We start from the raw sequence: 17895 nt of genomic DNA on the forward strand, positions 1-17895 counted from the left end.
CAAAGAGGAGATATGGAAAACACATGATAAATTTAGTTTATTGAGTATTGGCAGGCTACTGATATTGAAAGGATAAGCACTTTTGTATCAAAAACATGGTCTCAGGAATATTCAGGGATGAATGGCAGCAGGTTTTTTTGGTTTTTAACCTCTGTTTGTTGGCCCTAGCCACTGTGAACATCCACCCAACCTATTACTGTAATGAACAATTTACCTCTTGGGCTGGTTTTGCAATAAATATTTATTAACCTTGGTTAAGACCTGATTCTAATAGCATGGTATGGACATTCTCCATGCCCAACCTCCAAACTCTATTCAAAGCAATTGCCATTTGTTTGTGTAATATAGCTTTCAAAACATGTTTTCAGTTTTAAACATGAACTAACCAGATGCAAAAAACAAATACCTAAACTAAATGATAATTTTTCCATTGACAATTGTTTAAATTGTATTCTTTGCAAAATATTCTTATTCAGTCTGGTGATTTTTAGTTAAAAACTAAGTATTTTGCTGTAAAAATGGACAAACAGACTGTGCACAAATAACTTAAGAGGAGAAGTCCTATTCAAATGTGCTAATTCCTTCTCATTCCCTGGCAAAAAAAATTGCTGAGGCACAAAGCATACCCATTTGATTTTTAGTAGAACTCATACATATTGTGACATTGAGTAGCAAGTTTGTAAACTCCATCGCTCATATGACATTTATCAAAAAGATTAACAAGGTTAAAAATGCAACATAAGCAAATTCTTCCCCTCACCTCAGTTTACCATTAACCTTCATCCTCAACACTACAAACCAGTAAGCTGCCGTGTCCAAACAGAAACACTAGAGGGCAAAGTATACACGTTCATTGAACTGGGATACACATAGCAGACAAAAGGAAAATACATTATGCCCCCACACCACCACATCTCTGCACACAGCACTAAACCAGTTGCTCCCTTAGAAAAATAAGTAAATAAAATTGATCCCAAAACCTGAGAAAAGGGACAAGTGAAAACAATTTTAAAAAAGAACAAAAAGGTAAAGAAATGGTGTCAATCTAATCCTTTTTTTTTCCCCAGGGTGCCTTCTTCAGTGAGATAGGTAAGACTTGCTCAGAAAGAACTTGGTTCACTACTATTTCTCCCTTTGACATACAGGGACACTCACCTGCGAAAAGGTGGAAATCCACATAACAGTATGTATGTGATCACACCTGCAGCCCAAATATCCACCTTTAAGCCATATCTGAGAAAACAACACTGTGTTACTTGTGCTGGATTAAAAAAAAAGTCATTCCAATCAAACAATTGATTACATTTACATGAATATATATTCAGAATCTGTTCTAAGTTACTTGCTGATGATGTGGAAATGTATTTTGTACCTAAGCATCATTTTACTTAGCATCCTTCACAGTCTTTAAGAAACCATGATAACATCATTTTTCATTGATTTTTTTTTTTTTCATAAGCCTCAAGGCTCTCCAGGGTCTTCTGAATATACTCGGATTCAATTCAGTATCAAGGTTTCCCAATCCAGAATCACTAATGATAAAAGACAAGGATGTGCTTTCTCAGTCCCCATATTGGAATAACTATCTCTAAGGTTATCATGTGTTGCTAAGCAACAAGAAAGATACCAATTCTCCAGTCTCTTGAGTAACACAGGGAAAAAGAATCACACTTTTCTTTTAAAGCACAGAAATTAAAACACTAGAGGTCAAAAAGAGGTCTTTTATCCTATTCTTTTCTATCCAATAGATTCTGTTTGTCAAAATCTAAAACATTCAGGTGAAGTGCCCTTTGACATTTGAGCTCACTGCAGCTGTGAAATATTTCTCAAATGACAATTGCCCTGAACAATGCTTGAAACAATACAACTAACCTCCCTCCATTAGGAAGACCAAATTCAGAATGGTCACAGCTATGGCAAGAGTCATAGGATGGAATGGAAGTCTAACAGGTCTAAAAGGAAAGACAACTTGTGAAATTCTACCATTTTACAAAATTATTTTGTATTTACCTGTTAAATATAGAAAAATGAGGTTGGTTGTGTAAACCGACAGTTACCAAATAGCATGTGTCACCCAAACAAGGTCACTTGAATCAACATGATCTAATTAGACCTGCTCTGAGAACAGGTTTAGACTAGATGACCTCCGGAGTCTCTTCCAACATAAATTATTCTGTTTCTAACATGAACACTGTGTTTTGCTTATCTGTTTTTCCCTGTTCAGCTGCTCTGAACAGTGAGGTGAGGCAGGGAACACAAACCAATAAACTCCACTGCACCAGCGCTGGTCCTAGGGAGATGGTAAGGAGGCAAAGGTGAATTCTGGGAGCAGGGTGAGCAAGGAGACTGGCCTCTTTGAGGAACTGAATTATACCTGCTTTCTCATAGGTGGTTTGGTTATAAAAAAAAAAGGAGGACCATCCTATTAGAGCATTCTAGTTCTTACAACAGTTAGGAGCTACCTGCCAAAAATAACTGGTTACAAGACCTATGTCTTAGTCAGTCATCCTCACCCTGTCTCTGCAATGATTTCTGGAGCCACATATGTGGGTGTACCACAGACGGTATATAAAGGTCCTTCAACCACAGTCGCCAGTCCAAAGTCTCCTAGCTTCAAAGACTTGGTTCCATCTGGATATTCACATACCTAGAATCAGCAAAATAAAAACAGAATGAGGAGGAGAACATCTGCGTTTTTTAAATCCTTTAATTTGTTTGGAAAATAATAACCATCACACTGAGAAGATAGGAAAAAGAGGTAACTTCCACAGGTCTGTAGGGAAAGAAGAGAAAAATGGTATGACTATTGACTGCCACAGTGCAGCTGGAGCTAGTGTTCGAGCTGTCTGCTCGAACTATGTAGGCCAGACCATGATATAGCCTCAAGCAACTAGAGGGGGGGGGGGGAGAAAACCCAATCCTAGAATGCTAAGAAGTTTTAAATATATTAAGAAAAATATAATACTATACTTCCATTTGATTGGGACCTAGACTTTAAAATGGGATTGGCAGCTACAATCAGATTTGTTTAACATCTGTCGCTAACTTAGCATAAATCTAGTCAGTTAGCATACTGGATACTTCATAGGCAAATGTATTCCCTAAGCTTCATCTAGGCAAGTGCAGTACAGGAGTGAGAAAGCTGACTGAGAAGTGTTTAGGCTTCTGTGCAGACCCAAGTGCATCTTACCAAAAGCCCCATAAAGAATCTAGCACATTTTGTTGATGAAAGAAGCTAAATTTTAATAGAAAGAAAAGTGTTATACGACAGTGATAGCAAGAGTAAATCAAACCAGACCAACAGCAAAGGAAACATCCCTAATAAATTAATCTTGGTTTTGTTCTTAAAGTAAAACGTTTATGTTAACATGATTTCACTAGAATCTAGTTTCTAGAATGCAGGACACCAGAATCTCCAGAATGGCTGAATTTATTTGGTTTCCTCAAACAACTGAATACTGCTAAGGCAGCAATACCTTCCTTCATTCCCCTGTGTAATTCATATCATTAATGGAAACACTTGTTCTCCTTGATGTAAAACCTTCATGTCTGCTATTACTCTTAGAGTTTGTATTTTTAAATGCACGACTAGTAAAGAGAATGTAATTCAGACAGCTGGATGACCCTGTGCAAAAGAACTAACTACTTGCAATTATAGGTAGCAACTGATGGGAATTATTTGCATTTACATTCAATACCAGAACGTTATCTTAACATTCTGCCACTGTCAATCACAGTGAATAAGATTTGCATCTGTTGAGTGATCTCTTTAGGCTTTCTAGGCAGAAAGGACATTTGTGCCTATTTATAACTGATTCAATCACTAATAAGAGCTTAAAATTTCTTTGGATTGGCTGTGTTTGAAGATGCACTGATAATAAGTGAGACTTTCACCTTCATTTTCTTCCTCTTAAGTGCCATGTTGCTGTGACTACGTTTTCCAGGAGAAGCTCCCCCTCCCTTCCTTTTGCTAAACAATCTAATTTATTTGAGGGCTTATTTAAATTGCTAAACACTGTCAGTGGAATTAGTTGGGAAAGAACTGCCTATTAATTGGAAAATATTTTCAGCCTATAGCCCTATCCTTGTAATAGTTCAAAATCTGGTCTGGGATAAGCATGACTCCTACTCTAGATGCAACCTCATTAAACAGGATTGACAAACACCACAGAAGGCTTTAAGAAATGCCTACCAAGTGTTGATGAAAGCTACTAGCATTCCTGATGACAGTGGCTCAAGCAGACCAGATTATGGCCCTGTTTGTTCAGTGCATGACACGTAATATCTAATACCCAATATGTAATACGTAAGTATAACCTCTGTGTATAAGCAAGATAGCACGCTGTTCCCATTCTGTGAACTATAGTCTAAGCAGTTCCCAAAGTAGACTTCATGGTAATTCTTGTCAACACAGTTATTTTATGTCTCTGCTGAAAACAAAAGTAGTCAGTCCCTTAAAACAAAATAAATGTATGTACAGAGTTAATTCATGGCTAGAATATTGGTAAATCATCAGAAAGATGTTCCTACTATGACAGTGAAAGAAAAAGAAAAAAAAAAAAATTGCTTGAGATAACCATATGATCGTTCAAAGAAATGGCACTCAGCCCACCTTTTCTCCCACTTGCAAACTATAATAAATAATTCATCAACATAGCTTTAAAATTCATTGTTTTGTGAGACAATACTCCTGCTTATCCAAATGGCAGCCAATCAAAATGTAAATAAAGATACATCTAAGGACAGGTTTGAGCACAGCTCACTTGGGTTATGGTGATTGCTATTTCATGGCAGAAGATTTATTTCATACATACTTATTCTAAATTAATATTCCTGCTGTTCTCTGCTCAGCTCCTTGACATTTATGTACAAGCATTTGCATTAATGAGAACAAAGTAAGAGAAAAGATTAGAAAATAAATAGGACATACCAGGAGATTTTCTGGCTTGATGTCTCTGTGCACAATGTTGAGACCATGAAGGTATTTGAGTGCACTGGCTAGATTGTAGACCATTGCACTCCCATCTCGCTCTGTATATTTTGTAGAAGAAGTGATAGCATCGAATAGATCTCCTCCCTAAAGTAATGGAAATAGATCACTACATGAAAAATAATTAAGATTATAATATTTAATTAAAGAGCCACATAAAATCTTTCTTTACAAAAGGCACGTTCAAATGCCTGTTAAACAGTAAAAAAATTATTTTGCAGAAAGATGGTCTTGTCACCAAGATACTAGACTGGGACTTAGGTCATCTACATTAAATTCTCAACTGTACTTCAGGTTTCTGGTGTCTGAGCTTGTGCAAATCACAGCTCTTCTCTGTCTTGATCTCATTCTATTGATCTCCCTACCTTTGATCCCTCATTTATACTACCTACAGGTACAGGCATACAGTTCCCCTTTTCATCATCTTATCAATATAATACCTTTACATAGCAAAAAACAGCCCTGATTTTGAGTAAAGCCTGAAGTAATATAAATCAGCCCAATAATAAAAAGCCTAACATAACAAATATTCGGCAATTGTAATGAACTGCAAATTGCAATTTCTGTAGATATTGCAGAAATATCAAATAAATATAGCTGAAGAGGACAAGCAACATAAGCCTGATCTTTTCCAACCTAAATGATTCTATGATACACCAAAGTGCAGAACCTACAGGTGACTTCTTAATGTGCCAGTTGTGCAGTCTCTGATTATGGATGCCCTATTCCTCTTGGAATACATAACAACATGTGAGCGAGTTACTGATGCAGCATTCCCAGTCATTGCAACAAATTTTATGTGGGTGTCTCTATGATGGTTACCCTGGATACATCTGTAGGAGTGATCTGTGAGTTGTGGGTGGCATTCCAAGCATTTCAGTACACGTGGAAGAGAAGCAGCAATTCAGGAAATACAGGCCAAGATGGTGGTGTATTAAAATATATAAAAAAAATACTGTCTTAAACCCAAAAAAGCCTTTACGATATAAAAATAACTTCTAGAAAGGAAGAGAAACGGGTAGGCTACAGAAATTATGAATTCAACAACTAACAAACTTTCTTTAGAGGCTTCCCAGGCTGGCAACCATTCTAGAGGGTACTTGAATCTAACAATGTTTCAGACAGAAATAAAAGGTGATGATATACATTATTTGTATCTGACGTGCCAATCAAGCTGATGTGCAGTGTTGTTGTGTATGTACAGAACACATACAAGAGAGTGCATGACTAAAACTTGATGCAACTTCTGTATTTGGTTCACAAGGTGACAGCAAAATGAAGATTTTTGTTTTCTCTGTGCATGTATGAAAGCAGCATCTATTCTCTAGTGAATTGGAAATAAGGTGAGTGAATGTTTGATATAAGCAAAACAGGTGAGATTTTTTGAGTTTTAATTTTGCTGGACCATAATCACTTGAGTTTAAACTAGTCATTGTATCTATTGTCTACTAAGATAAATTTATTAGAGAGAGTTCGTTTCTTTAAAGCAAATTATTAAATATATTAGTGAAAAAAATGCAGGTGTTCTGTTGGTAAATCCGTATCACTATTACTCCCGCATATTCTAAACATGATCTAAAAACCACTATCCAGTTCTCTCCAGACTGCACACATATGTTGCAAAATTACCTCAAATCCGTGTAAATAGTTTAATTACAACTGAAGAGGCATAAATTCCATTAATATAACTGATTGACAAGAGTATTTGCATGATTAAAAATGCAGGTTGCCACTGAAATCTTACCTGATTTTTTATGTCTCCCAAGATCTTAATGTTCCTAGATACTTCTCAGATTTCACACCAACACAGAGAATTAAAAAAAAAAAAAAAAAAAAAAAAAAAAGTCTCCTTAGTCTTACCTTGACCAGCTCCATCACCAGATAGAGTTCTGTTGGGGTGTCCATTTCCTCGATAAGCATAATGATATTTGGATGCTTCACTTGACGCAGAATAGACACTTCATTTTCAATCAGGTGTTCCTGTTCAGAAAAAAGGACGGAAGTTTATCTGAACAGACATGAAATTGCCAATACACTTTCCTTTGACCAGTGACCACTTGATCAGTGAGCATCCTTTTTGCTGTTTAATTTATACAGTAGAGGGTTATTATCAGATGCTGGATTTTAACTTGTATTTTAGCCCAACTGTACTTCATCATTGACCAAATTTAATTTAAAATACTGTATTTCACACACATAACCAATGGGATATCTCTGAAAAAAGACCTCAGAACATGACAGCAATTCAGGAAGTGCAGATTATATTCTTATGTGAGTATTATGAGGTGAAATTAAGTTTAGATCCCCCTAGCCCCGAAAAGGATCATTGTAACCTGCCACCCCTCATCAATAGTTAACATGTTCTTGATCCTCTCCAGCCTTCATCTCTCATTTAGTGTAGGTTACTCAAGGACAGATTACCTAGGATTTATTTTCAAGGACTTTATTTTTTTAAAAAGTTGTGGATTATATACAGGAAAAACATCATAACTGCTTTGGTTATGGATTTCAGTTCATTTTATATGTATGTTCAGATTTACAATCTGCAAAATATGTAATAGCTCAGTTAAGTCGTTGTGGCTCCAACAGCTTAACAGCACACAGACTGAGTTTAATTTCCCCTTCCCTATACTTCTGAGGAAGTAATGGGTTTCAAGAACAAATTTGTTTCAGAATGTTATGTTTTCTAGAACATCTTAGCACTTAGTTAACACTGAAGAGCGAAGAAAATTACATGCCCCTTTCATGTGAAGAATGATTTGCATTTTCCTTTATAAATATTGGAAAACAGATATTGTATTTAGGTTCACTGCAAAATAAGTAACAATGCCTGCATAAAACACTAGTTTCCTTACACTTTGGCAGATAACAAATCATCTCACTGGACTTGGAACTTATTCATGTTTCATGTATTGATTAGTAGCATGCACTTCATGCATTTGTGAGCAGAGCACTAGAAGTAGATGTGATCCACTGTGCACAGGCAGTGATTGAAGATCTTATGCTACTTCACCTTCTATTTCCAGGGGTTTTTATGGATGCATTGTGTTTTTGCCAAAGCTTTATGTGGCTACATAACTCAGAAACCACATGCCATGTGTGCATCTCATTTCGTGAGAGTATGGTGCGGCATATATGGGTTAAACAGTCACACCTTTGAAATTCAGTTTGAAAGAGCATCAATTGTCATTCTGAACAAACATATGTCTGCTCCAAGCAAAGTGCTCTGGAGAGAAAACAAACAAACAAACATGAAGCAATTTTGTTACACACAATGCTGAATCTCATCAACAGACAAAAGTGAACAGCCACAGCATACTAAGCCTCATGGATGGAAGCCTGTAAATTCAAAACTAGCATTAAGAGTCCAAGCAAAAACTAGATTTTTATTATAGCTTTTTTTTACCTAAAGAACAGATAACATTAAATAGACTACATCCATTAATTATGACTAAGGCACAATAGCTTTCTTTGTTTCACTTGACTAAGTTGTTAATTGCTTTAAATAAAGCTCAGGCGTAAGTAATGCTTATTTAAAATAAACAATATTTTTTTAAAAAGGCTCCAAAATGTTGTTGAGCTACTGTGTTAATTCCTGTCCTCAAAATGCTGACTAGTATGTAGTTAGTTATTTTCAACCACCCCACTGTTTTTGCTGTATTTTGTCATGTAAAAAAACCAAAATTCTCAAACTTGTTATAATGTTCTCCTGGATAGTGCAATATAGATCTCAGTCTACATTAATATGATTTATTTACAGAAAATTACTGTATAATTAACATTTAAGCTGCTTGCAGAAAATACATTAGTCAAGTATTCAAGTTTTAGGACATCCAAGATAAACTGCTAGAGAGCAGTGAGAAACATACAAGTCATGCATATTTGGGCCAGATGGGTGTTTTTAAGGCAGGGCTTATGTTGGATGGCAGGGCTTACGTGAAATGGAGTGAGGAAGGACTATGCTGTATATCAAAATTTAATTATTTTGTTGGAATTCTTCCTGGACAGTTCTGCCACTGTATAAACATCTTCCTAACAACAGTCCTCTGCTTGTACACATACATCTGTATGTAGCTATGCAGACACAGGTCCTTTCAAAACAGGCAAGTATGCATCCATGGGGTTGATTTTTTTTTAATTATTTGTTTGTTTTAAAGCAGTGAGAACAATAAATAGAAAATATGTCTAAACTCTGCTGTATAAAATGGATTGTTTGTCTCTGGACCATTCCAATTTATGATACCTAAGCAGCTGACTCAGACAAGTAATAAAAAACACCTAAAGTTGCAAGCTGTACACATCACCCAAAAGTTTCCACTTTTTGCAGTGAAACACACTGTGTCACCCTTCCCACAGCTGAAGAAATGGCAACATTTTAATCTCAAAAAGGCAATTCCAGCACTTTTTCTTGTGGTTATACCTTTTTAAGATTCCTTTCCAAATTTTCCCTTAAATAAACCTAGAGAATATGAGATAAAGTGATGGGGAGGCAGGAACACTCATCTCCTAGCACCTAATACACAATTTTAAATCTGCATTAAACATTTCTGTTTAGGGACCTCTACTTAAAGCAAGTCATCACAACAGGTAATGCATTAGTGTACAGTAATATACAGCTCATTACCATACAACGTTATACAGACTTGCTACGTCTTCCTACAAGGTCACATTCAGCATTTGGAGCTCTGAACACTTCAGAGCAGTTACTCTATGTAATTGACAAAAAGGCTAGGCTATGTTTGAATTAAAACCTTGACTTGGTTGCAAAGTTACCTCCAGAATCATTTCAGTGCAATCATTTACATAAAAAAATAAGGTGTTTGCATCAAAAAGTCCATCTTTTCATTCACCCTTGAGAGAATGGCATATTTCCTGCTCTCAGAGAGACTTCAATCGAGAATTTAATTGCTAATTAATACTGTCCCCTCAGTGTTCGTTTAGCTAACACTAAACTATGATCCATTTGATTCACAAGTTCCTCAAGAGCACTTTGTTTTTAAGGTATTGCAAAGCAGTGAAAATAGAAGTATTTTATTTGTTGTTATCTATTCCAACATATATACAGACACAGACATTCTTGGCTGTAGGTTGGGGTTTTTTTCTTCCTTTTTAAAAATCTCTATACTTGGCAGGAAGGTGAAGAGAGGTCTGTGACACTCTCAGAAGTTTCAATTATGTAACATGCTGTCCTGCTGGAGAGACAATTTTGGACTTGGTTTTTTTTGAGCTTGAATTAAAAAGAAAGTTTAAGGAACTCTGTTGTTAAGAGATCTTTCTTATACAGGATGGTGAAACTACATAAACAGAAAGAAATGGTTGCGACAATTTCTCTCCAAATCCATGTTCTGCATATAAAAGGAGCATGTACAAGGCAGAGAGGGATGGTAATTATATAAATACACATATAGCTGCAAATTTCCTCTCTCGTATTTTACAGATCAAAGTCTTTCTAATGTATTTTGGCCATTTCTCTTCTGATTTCATTTTGGACACATATTAGCATTTTCCTTGTTAGTCCAATAAAATAGATGGCAGTTTGTTTGGTTTTTACTCTATTATCTAGTAGACTAACGCTCACTACTTTTATTATTTGCTTCTTGGATACTTTATCATCCTGTTAAACAGATATTCTGAAAATAGTTAGAAAACCCAAACACACCCACCATTTATGACTAATGAGCAGCTGCTAGTGCTGTTTCTGCTATTTTTCTTATACATGCAAATTGTTGTACGCTACCTTTCCACAGCATTTAGCCTTGTCTATGATCTTCAGTGCAAACTCCTTTCCTGTGGATCTAGCGAGAAAAATATGAGAAACATTAATTAGAAACTGGTCAACAAATTGTGGCATTATCTGCAAGAATATACATCGTCGTAACAGAATGCCTTTACCCATGGAGACTGCTGACAGAAAATTCACAGAACTGACTTGATTTTGTTTTTTGTTTTCTCAGCAGCATTTACGCCTGCTGTTTCCCTGACTACCACAACCTAGCTCACTTTGTGTATTAATCCCAGGCTCCAGCTGCAATTCATTCTTCTGTGACATGGCACAACTCTCTGTCACTTCTTTAATATGACATGCAAAATTTGTCTTGAGCCTTCCACTTAGCTTTGTTCAACTGGTAGGCTTTAAAGATAAAATCATACACATTTATGTGTAAGTGAGCAGAAGAAAGGTAGATACCCTAGTGGGAAAATTCAATGGGATTCACCAGAGCTAAAACCCCATAGTTCATTACAGACTAGTCTAAAATCCTGCAGAATTTATTAGGCACTATTTTTGACTTTTTGTATTTAATTCATTCTTTATTTTTTAAGCATTCTATGTAATTCTATAGCAGTCATCTAAAGTCCCATGACATTTAAGAGGGTGGTTATATACAAAGTAAAGAAGATTACTGTTTTCAGTAAATATTCTCAGAGAAAGTATGCCTTGTTTGCCTTTCGTCCCTTTAAGCGATAAAAATCTTCTCCATTTCTCCAGAAGGGGAGAAAATGAGAGGAAAAAAGCAACACAAATGAGTTTTTTTTTTAAAACAAAGAAGACATTACTTATACTAATGACGGATGAATCAAAAATCACAAGAAAATGCCATAAGACCCTGTTGCTACTATTCTGTGTTGTGTCAGTACCTACAGGCTCCAGTGTGCATCAGAACACCACTAGCATGTATGGAAAAAAACACTGGAGACAGTTACAAAAGCTAGTCAGGCATGTTTATAAACTTCCAGGTTAATTTTCACTATACTTTTGGCATTAGATACAACTAGTCAATATTAGTACCTTACAAAAAAAGGAACTGAATTAATGTCTCACATTCAATTTATCCATTATTGAAAAAATGCAGTAGAGAATCTTTGCCCTGAAAGTGCAGCTGTATCTGTGAGGTTGTCATAGTTACAACCTGATCTGGTCTTTAGATAGAAGTGTTATCGAAATGGTATCTGTGAAATGCCATCCTCTTATATTAGACACCTGATGTAAAATCTACTATGAATACAGTGTGTAATTCAGAATCACAATTTATGCGTTATACTAAATTAAGTGCATTATATGAAAGCCTGCAAACAATTGATCAGCAAAACCCACTTAGTAAACCTTCAGCACTTACGCTGTGTAGAAAGAGGAGTTAACATTCACAAAGCCAATTCATCAACCAACTTCAAATCCCTCTTGCAAATGTCCTTTACTATAGCACCTAAAGAAAAAACCCTGGATATCATCCACATAATTTGTGTGCCAATACCACTGCCTATCATACACCAGTATTGTCTGACAGGTTTCTGGTATTCCTCTGTCTAGCTGTCAGTGTCCATCTGTTGACTCATGTCTTTATATACAGACATATAGGCACCCTTTACAAAAGAGACCATCTTATTCTTTTTGTAGAACAGCTAGTATAATAGCATCCTGCCTCCACAACTAAGGCTTCTAAGCACAACGCCAGTAGAAATGAAGTATAATAATTAATAGGAATTAAAAGACAAGCATTTATAGTTGGCATTTCCTCTCTCGTTGTTATTATTAGCAACTATTATTGTATGTTTATCTTGTATAAAATTCATTTAATAATGCTTCACTAAATATAAAGATTGGATCACATACAAAACTAGATTTTTAAGTTTAATTTTGCCCCCTTTTTTTTTTAATAATTGGAAGGTTGTTTTTCTAGTCCAGTCCCCTCATTCCAAAAAGCACATATGATGTTTTGAAACCCAAGTGACTTAGCAGCCCTTGTCCCATTTTCAGTGGAACTTAAGTGATTTCCAAAACACGCAGTCAATATTCCTCAAAATAGTAAGTTATGTTATCTTATACTTTTAACCTGCTATCTTTCATGAATGTTGTTCACTCTATAGATAACAAAAGGATGTGCGGCCAGTTTCAGGGTGCATGGGAAAACACTGTGAAGCATCACTCATTTGGTGCCTGCACCAAAACTTCGGGTTTTTAAACCATGGAAGAGCCTTCAAGAGATAAGGTATGCTGGGGCCTGATGGGATCCACCTGTCCTGATGGGGAAAACGCATCTTTGGGTGTAAGCTGGCAGGGCTGATCGAGAGAGCTTTAAACTAGAATCAATGGGGGAAGGGGATACCAACAGGTTTGCAGCAGGTGAGCCAAGGGTTGGCATGGCATCGCCTGAGGGTGGCAATGCTAGTGGGAACATTTACACTGCTCCTGGGAGCATGGAGGGCTCAGGAGCGTATCTGAAATGCTTGTACACCAATGCATACAGCATGAGAAACAAACAGGATAAATTGGAAGCGTTGGTCAGCTCTCAGAGGTATCATTGGTATTAGTGGGACTTGGTGGATGAGACCCATGATTGGAGTGCTGGGATGGAGGGCTACAGGCTGTTCAGGAGGGATAGGCAGGGCAGGTGAGGTGGAGGTGTCGCACTATACGTAAGGGATAGGTTCGATTGTACAGCCCTTACAGTTAGTGATGATGTGGTTGAGAGCCTCTGGGTGAGGATTAGGGGGACGGAAAACAAAGGAGATGTTGTAGTGGAGATTGATAGTAGAGATCTAGTACATCCTGGCTGGGAGATCGGTATTAGTAGAGATCGGTCATAGAGATCAATGTGTTTTTTTCCTCAGTCTTCAATAATACTGATAGACCTTGGGCTGCTCGATGCCCTGAGTCATAGGACTACAAGGGTGGGAACAGTGACTTTCCATTTGTGGACATTGAAATTGTAAGGGACCAGCTGTATCAGATGAATGTTCACAAGTCCACGGGGCCTGATGAGATTCACTCCAGAGTACTGAAGGAGGTCCCTGCTGACTGGAAGCTAGCCAACGTTATTCCAGTTTACAAAAATTGTGTGAGGGAAGACCCAGGGAACTACAGACCTGTTAGTTAACCTCAGTTCCTGGAGAAGATTATACTGAGTACTATTGAAAGATATTTAAAGAATAATGCAATCATCAGGCATAGTCAACATGGGTTCACAAAGGAAAGGTCCTGTTTAATTAATTTGGTATCCTTCTATGATAAGGTCACCCGCGTAGTGGATGACGGGAAGGCAGTGGATGTAGTTTTTCTGGATTTTAGTAAGGCGTTTGATACTGTCCCTCACAGCATTCTTCTGGACAAGTTGTCCAACTTGGATGGACGTGGGATGAGCGGCTTCATGGTGCGCTGGGTGAAGAACTGGCTGAAGGGCAGAGCTCAAAGGGTTGTAGTGAATGGGGCTACATCTGGCTGGCAACCAGTCACCAGTGGTGTTCCTCAGGATTCAATTCTAGGGCCAGTCCTGTTCACTGTATGTATCAACAATCTGGATGCAGGAGTTGAATGCACCATTAGCAAGGTTACTGATGATACCAAACTGGGAGGTGCTGTTGACTCTCTTGAGGGACAAGAGACCTTGCAGAGGGATCTAGATAGATTGGAGCATTGGGCTATGGTTAATGGGATTAAATTTAACAAGACGAAATGCCAAGTTCTGCACCCAGGACAGAGTAATGCCGGGCACAAGTATAAACTGGGAGAGGAGTGGCTGGAGGGCAGCCCTGCAGAAAGGGATCTGGGGGTGCTGGTCGGCAGCAGGCTCAATAGGAGTCAGCAGTGTGCCCTGGCAGCCAAGAGGGCAAACTGCATCCTGGGGTGCATCAAACACAGCATAACCAGCCCGTCAAAAGAGGTGATTATCCCGCTGTATTCAGCGTTGGTGCGGCCTCACCTTGAGTGCTGTGTGCAGTTCTGGGCCCCACAATTTAAGAAGGTTGTGAAGGTCCTTGAATGCATCCAGAGGAGGGCAATAAAGCTGGTGAAAGGGCTGGGAGGAATGTCCTATGAGGAGCGGCTAAGGACTTTGGGCTTGTCTAGTTTGGAGAAAAGGAGGCTGAGGGGCAACCTCATTGCTCTCTACAGCCTCCTGAGGAGGGGAAGTGGAGATGGAGGTGCTGACCTCTTCTCCCTGGTATCCAGTGATAGGACATGTGGGAATGGTTCAAAGCTGTGCCAGGGGAGGTTTAGACTGGACATTAGGAAACATTTCTTTACTGAGAGGGTGGTCAGACACTGGAACAGGCTTCCTAGAGAGGTGGTCAATGCTCCAAGCCTGTCAGTGTTTAAGAGGCATTTGGACAATGCCCTTAATAACATGCTTTAACTTTTCGTCAGCCCTGAAGTGGTCAGGCAGTTGGACTAGATGATTGTTGTAGGTCCCTTCCAACTGAAATATTGTATTCTATTCAGTTTCACTCAAACTTCTCATGTAGCTTCTTGCAAAATGAAATGTACAGAAATCCAGTTGCAACTCAGCTGGCTATATTGCCTTCTCACAGTTTTTGTAACAGACCTGCAATGTTTAAAGCAGTAGGGACATGATTACACACTGATGTGGTAATGCTTGTCAGGAACCAGAGTTTGTTGGTAGAAACTGTTCAAAAAGAAAAAAAACCCAAGACCTTGGAGTCTAGATGTTAACACTGATGAGAAGCATTATCTTAAACCTGCACATGCAACAGGAACTTTTTTTGAGCAGTAATTGTAGCATATTCAGATCACATGTAGCCATTTTTTTCTTTATCAGCACTGTACTCGGCTAGTATCTCTAGGAGCTGCCACCTCAGTCTTTATTCCTTACACTATAAACCTTGCATGCTTGTACATCACTTTCTCAAAAAAAGTATTAAAAATAACAATTGTCATTTGCTGCTATAAACCAGAAGGGTGTATTAGACATTGTGTTACATACTGCCTGCCAATATTATTCTCAGTAATAGAGAGAAATAATCCAGATACAGTATGAAGAAACAATTCTCTTGAGAAAAAGCAATAATGGCTGCAGAAACTTATGGACTTTAAGATCCATTCACCTATTTTTCAGTAGAGGAGGCCCCAGGTTCAGCCTCAATACCCAACCCTTTTGGCCCATTTGGATGACTCAGCAAAAGTATCTATCTATGCATCTATGAAAGCTAAGACTGGAATGAGATGTTTCCATTCATAATTATCTTTCTTTTCATTTAAGTAAAACCAGCAGATGAGGATCAAATAATAGAAACTGTTTCTGTAACTTTTATGGTTTTTACAGATATTTGCTGAATTTGCCCAGTATTTGCATACAAGTTGGAGATTCCTCATAATATTTAAGAAGCTGACATAACTCTCAGACTGATGAAGATAGCAGAAGGTGGTTCTAAAAAATACACTGAGAAAGTGACAGTCAAATCATCTGTTATGTTTGCATTAGCAGCAAAGTGTGACACAAAGCTTGCAGAGGAAGAGCAGTAACACAGCACAGGTCTGTAAAGGTATCCTGTCTATCCCATGGGAAATCAGGCACAAGAATATTTCAGAGTCTGGAATCCTGAAGGGTTGATTTGAAAAGTCTCTGGCTACTCATCGCACTACCTCACAGAAGAGGCAAGCACAAGGGAGTCGGTAGCACAGGCTAATAGCCACCAACTGCATGCCTTTAAGAATACCTTGCCCACAAGTATACTGAAAGCTGTGAAAAATCATTTAAGCAGCAGGCAGTAGGGATACTATAGCAGCGGAATTGCTGAGGCAGAAGGGGGGGTCTCTCAAAGAATGTTAGATGCCATGTACAAATTCCTGCCATGCACAACAGTCTGTTGTGTGAGGGGATTTCTTGAAGATCTGTGGGGTTTCCTTAAGAGCCTCCATTAGAAGGTGATACCTCCTTTAGTTTTTCGAATAAAAAGCCATGTTCCTCTGCTGCTCTCATATCCCTTTGCTGGAATAATACATAGGAAGCTCTGTGTGTTTTGCCATGCTTAGTTCTCCGGAAGTGTAGAAATATCTTTGCAACTGCTCTTTGCTTTCATCTCATCACATTTGCTATAAAATTATGCTAACGCATAATTTATCCCGTAAAATAAAACAGCAGTACTGAACAGTTTCCTTGCTCACCGTTCTACGCACTCCTTTACAACAGCAAAATTGCCATCACCAATCACCTTCCCCACTTTATACTTCTCAAGAATGGTAGGTGACCCTGAGCACTTGTTTCCATTCACACCTGCAAAAAAGCAAGGTCAATAATGCAAGCTGAAGAGAAGTGTCAGCAGGATGTAATATATCCCCAATAGGTTCCACAATACAGAACAGTCACAAATGCAAAACAAAACTTAAAAGTAAGCTGTTTTCTTCACAGCTTATTCTCTTGTTTTTCTCTCAAACATAAGAAAGAACAAGATAAGACTAATCAGACTTGTTTGACCTTTTAACACACAAATATTGCTATGGTTTTGTGTGGACATATTCTAAAAGTAATGAACGCAGTTAGAAGTCCTTAGTCTAAATATTTTCTGAACTCAAAATACTTTTTTTGAAGTATCTTTTTGCATACTCAAAACAAAAATGCAAATAAGATTCATCTACAATGCATGTAAAAGAACAAAAAGTTTTATCTGCTGAATTCCTTCAAGTTCCCTTAGCTGCTGCTGAAAGGGAACTTGCATCCAAAATGCAAATAAGTTTGATAGCTGCTTATTTCAGTACTTTTAAATTAAAAAAAATTTGACTCTAAAATGAAATTTAAAAATAATAAAAAAATAACATTGCTTTAAAGAGATAAGGAGTGAAAGGTTAAGTTTAGCTAAGGTCAGTTGATGGGCTAGTGGTTCTACCTGAAGCACAATGTGCTGTTTTGAGGAGGGCTCAACTTTCAGTCCAGCCACAAACACATTTCTGGTGATACTCTGCAGGTCATGTTCAAAATCACTCAAATTCCTAACAGCGACTACTGAAGAGCAGGGTCCACTAATATGCTAACACTTGACAAAAAAAAGAACAAAATTTATTTCCTAGCTTTACTGCCTCAATGTAGAAAATGCAGTAACAATTCTTCCAAGATAAGGTCGTCGAGAAGGTATCAGACATCTCAGAACAAAAAATGATTTGGACTAATCAGGAATCA

General features: G+C 37.7%; 1 protein-coding gene across 5 annotated transcripts in view; it reads right to left on the reverse strand.

Moving 5' to 3' along the window:
* The window catches only part of DCLK2 (doublecortin like kinase 2), a 94751-nt gene that overhangs the window by 10863 nt on the left and 65993 nt on the right, over positions 1-17895 (reverse strand). For all 5 annotated transcript variants that reach the window (XR_012775616.1, XR_012775617.1, XM_075500927.1 and 2 more), the window contains 6 exons: positions 16887-16995; positions 10728-10785; positions 6851-6970; positions 4931-5077; positions 2514-2647; positions 1156-1233 (listed from right to left, as the gene is read on the reverse strand). Coding sequence is in view for 3 of the 5 variants with exons in the window: in XM_075500927.1 (XP_075357042.1) it covers positions 1156-1233; positions 2514-2647; positions 4931-5077; positions 6851-6970; positions 10728-10785; positions 16887-16995 (646 nt within the window). In the remaining 2 variants the exon portion in view is untranslated. The remainder of the gene's footprint in view (positions 1-1155; positions 1234-2513; positions 2648-4930; positions 5078-6850; positions 6971-10727; positions 10786-16886; positions 16996-17895) is intronic.

This window comes from Mycteria americana, chromosome 4 (assembly GCF_035582795.1).
Source record: "Mycteria americana isolate JAX WOST 10 ecotype Jacksonville Zoo and Gardens chromosome 4, USCA_MyAme_1.0, whole genome shotgun sequence".
NCBI lineage: Eukaryota > Metazoa > Chordata > Aves > Ciconiiformes > Ciconiidae > Mycteria > Mycteria americana.